Here is a 12,163-nt window from a genome sequence, read left to right on the forward strand (position 1 = left end):
GCAGCGACTGTCTCTCCAGGCTCCCATGTACATCCCACACGTCCCATGTTGACCAAAATGATTTCTCACCTTAAGACGCTCACGCTGTTTTGATTTATGATGCTTCACAACTACTAAAATTCAATTTCAGCCTGCATTGCATGCTTCTGATTTGCCCCGTAAATGAGATAAACTGATAGCAATTTATTCAAGGATCCCACCTCATCTCTCCTCTCTCTCTTTCCTGTTCTTTTAACAGGAGACACAACTCACATCCCAGACTTGGGTGAATCCAATATTTAAGCGATACGTCTGTATTCCAGAGCATTCAGCAGAACAGACAAGCTGATGCTAATAGAAAAGCTTGCAGAGAACAATGAGAGAGACAGAAAACAATGTGCATGTTTGATGATGTGAGAAACATTGAGAATCTGCCTCCTCCTGTCTGATTACTCTTATACTTCGGTCTCTGAAGTAAACCTTGCACCGTGTGGTACACTTATTGCCGAGATATAAAGGGGTTCGATAATACCAGCCATCGCTAAGTGAAGACTTTAATGTGACTGTGTAATTCTGTCAGGAGATATACATTAAGATCTAAGTAATGTCAAATAAAACTGAAGAAACGGGTGCCTTGGAAAAAAAAAAAGGATGCTTGATTAGATACACAGCAGCTCATCCCATTTCTTGGAAGCTGGATCGCTGTTTAGAATGTAAATAAAAACAGAATGCACTGCTTTGGAAATCACTTTAAGGCTGAAAATAGTCTGTTGAAACTGCTAGATTTTACTGCTTTTGAAAAGTATATAATCATTTTGAATTTGATCCCAAGTACATGGTTCAAAAAAATCGGGGCATGCGTCATGGAAGACAATCTGCTCGCAGATAATTAGGTTAATTGGGAACGTTATTGAATATACATCTCCAAGAGACGAGACGGAAAGACTTCGTGGGCATATAGTTCAATAAATTAAGAGCATAAAAATGCAAGGAAGGTGGGATTTCATCACCATGGTACACAGTTTGTAATTTATTTAGCAAATCGTGGATGTGGCATTATCGATATAATAAAGCTAACCTCAGTGATAGCACTGATAACTTATATATCTGTGAAGGCACCATAATGCTTAATGATAAATACAGGTTTTAGAGCAGAATGGCTGCCATCCAGACAACGAGACCATGCCACGTGTTAAGACAGCGCGGCAGACACACTGAAAATATAGTGACCATTATAAAAAAATAATATATAAATGTATTACAAAATCAAATTGAAATATATTATTTCAAAAAACAGCAAAATGTCTCAATTTCAACATTTGTATTCTGAATTTAACAAATCTTCAAATGACTGCAAATCAATTCGATACAACGTCCCAACTATTTTGGAAACAGCGATGTCTGTTCTGAAGGCTAACTCAGAATATTTTAAGACTGCCAGACTACCCCTACAGAAGCCGATGTCACCACACACTACCCTAGCAATAAAAAGGGCACCACTTATCTCATACCACTTATCTATGTGATGCTGATGATGTTCCCTCTATATAACAATGTGGTCAGCAGACCCATTCAGACTTTAAAGAGAAGCTGTCAGAGACCATGATAAAAAAGTATAATGATTATAAATGCTAAGCCCCATTTAGGAGGCGTCAATGCCATTGTTGTTGTTATCCAGCGTATCAATCTTGTTGATTGATCATCCCGTTCTGGTGACATCAGTTTTATGGCCTCTGAAATGCGCCACAGTGTTTTCACAATGCCATCCAATTAGACTAGTCCATTCATCATTGGACTGAAGAATCATTATTAATTGGGTGGAGAGTTGACTGCCACTCCCCTGCTGAGGAGGGCCACATTCGCTATTCACGCAACAGTAAAATAAATGGAGGCTTTGAGGGTGAACTGTGCAGGGGGCCACAGGGAGATACAAAACTACACACCTTTATGTGTATCATAGGCTACATTCAGCCAAAATAAAGAAGATTACATGCACTTATTCCATGACGACTATAAGGAGTCATTTTAAATCTGATCACTGAATAGCACATATGTTAATAAAAACAGTAAAAGGATGCAAAGAAGTTTCTATAGTTTTTGTCTGTATACATTCATGCCTACCAGTTAGGGCTACTGTTTAGATCTGTGCAACTTTATGTATCTGTGTGTGTGTGCAGAGCAACCAATAACCAAAACTTTGAAGGAGAAAGAATTAGATGGCATATCTGGTAAATTTGGTGCTATGTGTTAAACATAGAAACACAAACTGTACATGTACAATCGCAATTTTTTTTGTGTGTTTGCTCCACAAAATGAAACTGAGTCTCTATAATAGTAGGTGAGTATTTTGCCAGTCAGTCCCCTGTGCAGCACTTGAAAGATTTATATATTTTTGTTCATTCTGCAACTTTTATCATCTAGCTAATGTAGCATTGTAACTTTTCATACCTTCATTGCCTGCGGATAAGCCATCTGGCTTTGTGATGCCTGTGCTCTTTTTCCGTCTGTGTTTCTTGCGGTTTGCGTGTGGCGAGGGAGGTGGCTCAAGTTTAGGACTCGTTGCACTGCCCACACTCGAACCGGTCAGATCACTCGTCCCGTTAGCTGTGGGAAAAAAAGCATAAAAGGGGAAACAGTTACTGTTTTTGAACAGCGAAAGAAAACACACTCTGGATTTTCAGCCTTATCTTTAAGTTTAATTTTTACTATATGATCATCAGCTTGATGATCGTAGTTCTGACTACTAACTGGCATCAAACCTCACCAAACAAGTAAAGTATGACAGGTATGTTTATTAATTTTAGCTCGTTTTAAACCTGATTAAATGCAGCTGTCCCATTGGTGGATCACTCATAGAAATGTGTAGAATAAGGTTCTGCTTTTTTAGACAGAATCAATTCTAGTCAAGATAATATTTCCAAACAATAGAAAAAAAACATCATGATTTATTCAAGAACTGTGAGGATGAACTTTGTTTTAGATTTGACATGTTGGGAAAAAAAATTGACATTATGATTTTCTTCTGGAGCTTCTGCAGGCAACGAATACACAGAGTAATGACTTCACGACTACTGAAGGAAAAATTTGACGGAGACAGTGAAGAAAAACAAGGTCATGCGGGATTTTCTGTCTTTTGCTATGATGATGCGTGATACATTTAGAAAAAGAGATGCAGAATATGGATGAAAAAGGGAATGCTGGGTTAAAAATTTTAAAATGACTTCATATGTATCCATAAATGACTTTTCCCTTGCAGATCAATATCATCAAGGTGACTTTGAGTGGACAATGTAGACTTAATATTTTGCAGATATACACATGTCTCAAAACTCTTACGTTAGTGGCACAGCAAGCGTTAACGCAATGAGTTACAAAAACAGAGATTGAAGCTAAAATAATAATAATCATTTTATCACATGTCCTAAAAAGGGTGAAAAAGTATGTTTGCACCATGTTAATTCCTGTGAAATGACAGCTGAGTGTTTACAATATTGAAAATATCATGAAAAGTAAATGTAGACTTGTCACAATCCAGTATTGCATCTACAGTAGGAGGAGTTCAAAATGGCTACGAGAGCTCTAAAAGTAACTGTGTAACAACTCCAGCTTTAGATGGTCTGAAGGACAGGTATGGGGCTATCACTGAACAAATGGTTACCTAAGTTGGCCTGCGGCAAAGCTCTTTATATGACTGTCTGAGAGTGACAGGGGGCTAAGAGTCGGCTTTGTTTCTTGTAAGTGATTTTATAAATGTGATATTAACCTGTGCTACCGTTGGGCAAAGGGATAGGAGGGATGGGACGATAGGAGGGGGATGTCAGCTTGCCATCTTTCTGATTTCCTGACATTTGACATCACTTTCCCTTCTTTCCCCCTCCGGATGCCATTATGAATCTGGGAGCGGGGGCCAGGGGCCTGGGGGAAGCAGGGAGGGAGGGCCAGTAGATGGGCCCCATATTGCTCTCATCTTACCACCCTGTGTGGTGCTGGCAGCCTCCTCCATTGTCTCCCATCAAAAGCTCATTGTAGTGTGGCAAACTCCATTCATTTCCCTGTGCACCGTCCCAGCCCCAGGGGTGGAGTGCAGGAGGACAAGGGGCTCAGGGATTATTGCTGTTGTCGTTGCCAGTTGCACATGCTATAATGTGCGGCACTGTGCCATTAGCCAGTGTACAACATTAGGCCTAATTCGGTCATTACCTTTGGGGAGATGGGGCTGTCTTGGAGGAGTAAGATGGGCTCAGCGGGGGACTGAAGATGCCTGAGCGGGGGTGGGGGGAGCTCAGAGGATCGGGGATACACTGCTCGAGTGTGGGCAAAATATAGGAAACGACACCTGAGACGAACATCATTATGCCTGCCCTCCAAATTATTCTTGATGAGAGTTAATGTATACAAACCGTAAAGTCATTACTGGGAAAAATTAACAAATTCATTAAAACGATCTCTAAGTTGTTTGAAAACAGGAGAAGTGTCTTTAAAGGTAATCTTAATATTTCAGCATAAATAGCAATGTATTGATTATATGCCATCACATTAATAAACATAACATTAGTGCATGAGCTGGAGCCCATATATTAGGCTCTCTGGTGTTTTGAATGGCAGCGCGCAGCCACACATGTAGCAGCTCCTAGTCAAGGCGTCTGTTTCAATTTCCCTGCTCTCTTACAACAGCCCCCCTGAGACGAGTCATTAGCTGGCTCAGACAGCTGGGGGCACAGGGGTCCTCCAATGTGCCCCCCACCCCCCACCCTCTGTTTCCTCCTCCCTCTCCATACCAGCGTCTGTCCCGCCAGCACAGCTCCGTATGGCGGGTGGAAGACTCGAGCTCCAACCTGCCTCCAAAGTGACAGCCAGCATTTGTTTAATGTCGCTTGAGGTTAAAGGGGAGGGCTGCCCCTCAGGGGGGCCCAACCGTGTCATAAACACCTCTAATTATCAATTTCTGCCCTTAATGTTGTGGAAAATGACCCCGGCACAGCTCGCTCTGCACCTGAAACATATATATATGTAAAAAGGTATACACACCCCTTTGTTTGCATCCACTGGGCTTTAAGAAGTTTGTGATATTCAGGTGTAGGAGCAGGACATTTAAAACTACAGCACACATCACTAAGCAACAATAGCAAAGCGTGTGAGATATAATAGTTTTATATAAAGCCCCTGAGTGGTTCTCAGCTCTAAATGATGCATGGCAGGTTAATTAAAATTTGTTAAGTTGACAATTATGAAGTTGAAAGCAAACTGCAAGCGAGGAATTCACCGTGGCATTATTAGCTGGCTGTTAGCGTGCATGAGGGCCATCAGGACCAAGCTGGGTAATGAAGCACGCTGGGGACCAGAAGTCTCTTTACCCACTCAGCCAAGATCACCTGGGCAGCAGAGTAGGTACGAGGCTAACCTGTGATTACAGTGTATTGCACTCCCAGCACTGAGATGACAGCTCCAGAACGGAGGCCATGGGTGAGACAGAGGGCGCTGCTAACATCTTTACCAACGCTACGCTCAAAATGAATAAGAATGAAAAATGGTGAGAGAGTGAGCAGCAGGGGGGAGAGGGTGAAGAGAATTGGGGGGGGGGGGGGGGGGAGTCATTTCATTGTTATTCAAGAGGCTCCGGGTAAGGAGCACTATGATTCCGCCAGGCCCCTTGACATGGCAGCCCTGCCTGTCCTCAATCAAAGCCAACGGCTGCAATTAATGGCAAAAATTAGAAACAATCACTGCCTCCCCCTTATTATCCTCAATTAGAGCGTACTAATCAAGGCCTGATCGCGCTCTGCTGCTCTCTCCAAACTAAATGTCAAACTTCATTACGGCCTGGCGTAGAAATCAAACGCCCCACATGCCATCACCCTCGCATTGGGAGGCCAAGGTGTAAAACACAGTGCCACAGGAAAAGGCTATCTGTGCATTAAGTACCTGTGTGCTGATGTGCAAACTCAGAAGAGAGAAAAAAAACACTCTTATATAAATAAATTAGCAATGGTGCAAAAATAAATTGGAGCACAAGGGATTAAAAAAAGGGAAGCGACGCAAACTTTGCATGGACTAAGGTTTTGATAATCAGCACAGCATTGTCAAAAAATTCATATTTTCATATTGGCATGAAAACTGACACGGCTCACAAGCCCTTCTGCAATTAACAATTATTTCAATTATTACAGGTTAACCTGATAAATACTTCTTAATTAATCAACTCTTTGTTCCACGTAAGCATCACTTATTTCTGACAAAACAATTTTATACATTTAACGTAAATAAAATGTGATAAAATATAACTAGAAATATTATTATAAACCAAAAATATATCAGAAAACATGAAAAGATAACCTTTGAATGATGTAAAGTTTTACTTAATCAATTTCCCCTGTTTTAAGACCTGGCTCAAGGCATCGGTGACACTGAAAGGCAGAAGTCTTTTGACTTTGACTTTCACTCACGCATTGACAAAGACTTAAGTTACTGTCATCAGCCAGCCTATCAATTGACTGTTTGAGCCTCTTGCTTTTAATTCAGGCTCAAAGATTGAGGTGCGTGAAGGAGACCAGGATCTAAACAAGCATCCAGTGCATTAAGAATGGGTGTCTTTATGAATGCAAGCAATAGAAAAATTGGGCCGGGATTTAATCAAAAATCTGCGCTCAATATTCAAGAGATGCTACTACCTTGGCTTCTGCCTTCGTTCAATAGGTTTACAAATGAGGACATTCTTTAAATAATATGGAAATGGTTACCTGGCTAAGATGCATTCATTCTCCAGTGAATCATCAATCTGCTGTTTTTGCATCTCAGAATCACATTTTATGTTAACCTGCAACCTTCACCAAGGATAATGGAGTGATTGGGCATGGTTGGAGTCAATTCACATGGCAAAACATGAGCAGCCGTTACTGCGGAACACCCTCTATTGATTATTGAAGACACATTAGGAAGGAAGATAAGAGGGTTGCGTTTCAATCAAGTTTGTGTTGTGACAGCCCGGCATCACTTTACATTGCAGATCTGCTCCGCTACTTTAATTCACGTCCTTAAACTGTAAGGAGACATTAACGGCAAGATATTCAGCAAAGTTTCTGATGCTGCGTTCAGCGTAAGCCTTTAACTGTCTGCACTGACTATGCACTGATTACAGAGACACTTCTCTTCCTCTAACATAATCTATCATTTGACACATCGCTTCTGCTATTATTTTCAGCTCATTTGCCTCATTCAAGCTCATTTGTGGTTACCTTAAAAGTAGCATGAAAATAATTGAAGAAAATAAAATAATGGAGCAAATTGTATCTGATTTAGTTGAAGACTGGATGCTGGTTAATGAGCTATGTTAATATTAAAGGCTTTACAGTTTACCAAACATGAAAATAGGAAATTCTAGCCTCCTTATTTCCAATAGCACAATGTTTAGGAAGTCCTATTTGTTCTCTGCAGTTCGGTCGCCCAACCCGCATTCACAAACATCCCCACAGACGCACACACACACACATTATAATGCAAACACGCTCTGTGGAAAACAAAATCACATACAAACAGCCACTCACAAAAATTCTGCAAGAACACATACAGAATATATATACACACACACACACACACATGCAAACACACGAACACACACACACACACTCATGCTCATTTATTTGAGGACCCCACGAATCTAAGTAATTCTGCTTTGGGCATGCTGCTGATGGGAGACAGGGGTAGGGGGTGATGGAAGTGCCTGCGTCCAGGCAGAATTGATCGTTTGGCAGCTCCAAATGAGAGACAGGCTTGTCTGCGGAACCACGAGGGCCGTGCAGTTGGACTCCAGCAGCGCTCGTAAAGTGCGCTCTTTAAACTGCCGGGGCCCCTGGGAGCCCATGGGGAGGGGGGGAGCCGCCGCCGTGCTAATGAGAACTACCAGAGTGCAAACATGCATGGAAATGACTGTTATTCTGTTGATGTGCATTTAAGTGCTTTTTTACTGCCAACCACAAAGAGAGGGAAATAACTGGTGATGAATGGTACCCCCGAAAAGCATTCATTTTCCTCTTCGGAAGAAAAAGAGAGGAAAACAGAAGGAGGAGGGGGGGCAGAGAGTAAGATGGAAGGTAAAGACAGGATGGGATTTGGGGGGGGGGGCAGCAGACATGGTGAATATATTTTCTTACTTCACTCAAGTACAGTGACAGGGCGAAATGTGACAAGGAGGCAGCAAGAGGAGATGCATCGATGGCGGAAAGTTAACCTTCACCGTTCCTCTCCTCTGAACATGCTGCTTCTATCAAAGAGCAGCAGCCAAAAAGGTCACAGCGATCACAGCTCTAATCAGCTAATTATGAAAATGAGGCTTGTTTCACCTGCCGAAGAAGCTCAGCAAATGGCAGCTCCATCACTCCACAACTCAGGATCAGGTCCCCTTAAGTTTATTTTAATACATTCTGTTCTTTGTGGCAATAATGAATTATATGCGAATTATAAGAACTCGGGAGGCGAGTGAGGATATAGAAAGCGTAGGTGGAGGGCTTACGGGCTCCGCTGCTTGTACTGGTGTTGATGGCTTCATTCCACTGGTCGGCGCTGGACACAGAGAAGGAGCGCTGGTGCATGCCATCTTTACTGCCGCCAAACGCCGACCCGCCCGTTTGGAGGGATGTGCTGCTGTTGGAGTGAGAAGCGCCTGGAAAATAAAAAAAAATTAAAAATTAATGCTCGTTTCTTATTTTGCATACAGCTGTTTGAATTCTTTACTTGCAGGATTGTTTTCTTCAAGCTCAGAGGATAATGATGTAATTGAGTTAACAGTTTTAGGTAGTTTCTACTGCACTGCAACACTGCTGCCACCCTATTTGTGCACATATCTCTGTCAACCAACCCCCCACGCACACACACGCGCGCACACACACACACACAAAACCCTTCTCCCTCCGCCTCTGCCTCTAATTAGCCCTTAATTAACAAGATACACTCTGAACGCTAATTATCTCGCCTCATCCCTCTGACTGCCACATCGATCTCCACTGGCGTCAGCAGGCGTTCTCCCCCTAACTTCCAATCAGGCAAGCCACGGACGCCTGGCTCTCTTTACTAATTCATGGGCTAGGCTGAACCATGTGGGGTCCTTCCCTCCTGCTCGTGAGTAGCTCCTACAACACGTCCTAACTACTCTGAAAAACTCATCGATATGCTTCCAGTCATGTGAGCGGAATCAGATTAACTGTCGGAGGTGGAAAATACAGCTCCGACAGTTAATCTGATGAATGGGAATCTCTCATGTGACATGAAAATATGTTCTAAAAAATAAATAATAAATAAAAGTAACGGAAAGTAAGTGCTACTTAAAAGTAGCGTGGGCGTCTACACACACACACACACACACACACACATGCTGCATGACATTGTAAAAACAAGTCAGTTTAATAAGGCCAATAGATATCACACTGGCACTTAGAAGGTTAAAACATCAGAGGTTTTGTTATGGAAATCAACACAATTTTCTGATTTTCTTGACAAAGCTTCCTCATCTTACAGGTAACACACATCAAGGCCCTTTATTTAATAATTACAAGAGAATATCAGTTTCTGATTGAGGTGACAATAACAGAAAATATAGTGTGTGGCTCGTGTGTAAAGTAAACTAAGCGGCACGGGTGCTTGTTAGGATAATATGTCCTACTCATTATCTAGAGTAATAAGTGTATCAAATTCACATAATCATGTCTAATTAGTATCAGTAATTATCTTGTTGGGCCCAGGAATATTAATCTTCAGGTCCCAGAGGGGAGGGAGCAGAATCGCAGCAAGAATGGGAGAGAGAGCGAGGGAATCATGCTGAGGAGCACCGACTAAATTAGCATGCTGAAATCAGAGCGGAGGAGGAGGAGGGGGGGAGGAGGGGAGGGGAGGGGGAGAGCCTTGGAGTAGGAGAATTGAAAAGAAAATGTGAAACTTTGTTTTCCAAAAACGTGCCGCATAAATTATATAGTTTTTTTTTAAAAAGCTCTGACTTCTATACATTTGCTCTTGGTAAGTGTTTTTTTATTATTATGTGATTTTGGACAGCAGTGCACCACTGCATGTTATTTCCCAGAGCCAACGTTAGTGTTACTGTTTAAAGTTAGAGGCATTTGTAACAGAAAATCCATTTTTCCACTATTCAAAATGTGTTTTAATTCACAGAGTGCAAAGTTTCACTCTGTGATACCTTAAAATAGAGAGGAGAGGGGGGGGGGGAAGGATTAGATAACTCCAAGGCAACTTCGATTGATATTTAAAATTCAACAATCATGTCTAATTGTCAAATTGGATGCTAATGATTAATGAATTATACATGGCTGTATCCATTAGTCCCCAGAGACCACTCCTGCATAAAGGGGAGGATAATGTAATTACAGTGGAGAAATAATCAGCTTGTGGCATTAAAAGAACACTGTACTCAAAGCTCCAGCCAGGCCCGACTCCTTTACATTTTATAGATTTAACAGTGGCACTACGGTGGACTGACAATGACGAAACATTATGACTCAAACTGAGATTCAAGGGATTAATACTCAATTGGAAATCTCTCACACGGATTTTGGTGTCATAGACAATACAAAATATTAGTAATTAATGATTATTGACAATATAACTGGATTTATTTTGAATTGTGGGTGAACCAAAACCCCAGTTTGAGGCCTCATTCTGTCCAGTCGCTGTTTAAGTCTCTATGAAAAACCATTGCAGCCATTTATGTTGACATTACATGAAATATAAACAGTAAAATAAGCAAATCCGGATGAACAAAGACTGCTTAGTTCTAAATATTAGACTACTGGGATGTTACATTTTTTGCCCAGCTTTATTTGTTTGACAGCTTTCCTCATTAAGCTTAGAATAATAGCATTTCTATAGATTAAACCATCCTTCTGCACAGTCATTAAAAATACTGTGCTATGTACCATAATGATCTACTTATATTATTACATTATAATTTAATTTGTAATGGGGCATTATTATACTGGAATATTGCTATCTGTTAGACTATAATTCTTTTACCACTGCATCTACTTATTAAAAAAATATCACCAAAAAACAAAACAAATTGCTACTTTTCTTCAACACATTCTGACACTGATTCTCTTATAAAGAAAGCACGCTAAACATTTAACTTTTGTTCATTTCCTGCTTAAACTCTTCACAGAAAAAAACCCACTGTGGACTTTATTGTCATGTGTAAAAAGAGATAACAAAAGCCATATAGTTTCTACTGCAGGCGATCCAAGGCTCGGGTGTTAAGTACAGGCGATGGATTAGCGGGGAGCAGCTCTGCCTTGCTTCTCATTTCTCTTTAGGCCGGGCCGTCAGTGGGCTGATGAGCCGTGACGAGGCCTGACCCCTCCGTGGAGTTGTTCCCATTATGTACAAGTAGTGAGATAATGAAGCATTCATGCTAATGTGGGCCGAGCAACATATCATCTGCGGCTGTGTAATCCACCACCACCATCATCATCATGACCAACGCCCAGACGTCCCCCTTCGCCTCTCATACTGCGGCTCCTAGTCCAATCACAAGTCACTACAGCATTTGCATTCAGACTTATGCATTTTATACAATGATTTCTTAAACTGTACGCAACAAATTAACATTAAAATATTGATTTTAGCCCTTGTGTATGAAAGTACAGCCTGTATTATCTTTGGAAATAGACATTTTTACGGATGCTTTCTTCTCCATTTCAGCTCCTTTTCAGATTCCATCTGATGACGTCTATTTCTATTGACAAAACAGATCTCGATACGAACAATTAACTCTCTCAGTGGATCTCAGAGGGATCCCCAGCAGCACTTCCGTGTTGCAATAAAGCAACTTTAGAGAAACAACATTCACTTTTAGATAATTAAGCTAAGCACATTTGGAATATGGGAGATGGTTTTCGCTTACCCAACAGGGTTGAGGGATTCAGACTGAAGAGATTGGGAAATATTTCAACTTGCCGAAGTTGTTACTGGCCTGTTAGTTAGGGAGTGTGTGGTTCTTAGTTCTGTAGCACTATATAAGCTGGAGACAAATCATGGCGCAGAGCTGGGAGGGAATGGGCGAAACACTTTTCTCCTTTTCCTCCCTTGTGGTGAGCGCATCTCTCCCTCCCAGAGGATTGATTAAAAGTGACTGGGCCCATTAATACTTTGATACAATGTATCTGTCGCTGGTGACACGGCAGGACGC

The 12,163-nt window shown here is 41.5% G+C and overlaps 1 protein-coding gene across 1 annotated transcript in view; it reads right to left on the reverse strand.

Annotated features, from left to right (window-relative positions):
• Nucleotides 1-12,163, reverse strand: part of agap3 (ArfGAP with GTPase domain, ankyrin repeat and PH domain 3) — a 72,603-nt gene that overhangs the window by 23,777 nt on the left and 36,663 nt on the right. The window contains exons 12-13 of the mRNA XM_086273317.1: nt 8,486-8,635; nt 2,428-2,583 (exon numbers count right to left, since the gene is read on the reverse strand). Of these exons, the coding sequence (XP_086129443.1) occupies nt 2,428-2,583; nt 8,486-8,635 (306 nt within the window). The remainder of the gene's footprint in view (nt 1-2,427; nt 2,584-8,485; nt 8,636-12,163) is intronic.

This window comes from Aulonocara sp. 'chitande type north' Nkhata Bay, linkage group LG18 (assembly GCF_057382095.1).
Source record: "Aulonocara sp. 'chitande type north' Nkhata Bay isolate Kocher_YH1m ecotype deep benthic linkage group LG18, A_spYH_male_GT1.1, whole genome shotgun sequence".
NCBI lineage: Eukaryota > Metazoa > Chordata > Actinopteri > Cichliformes > Cichlidae > Aulonocara > Aulonocara sp. 'chitande type north' Nkhata Bay.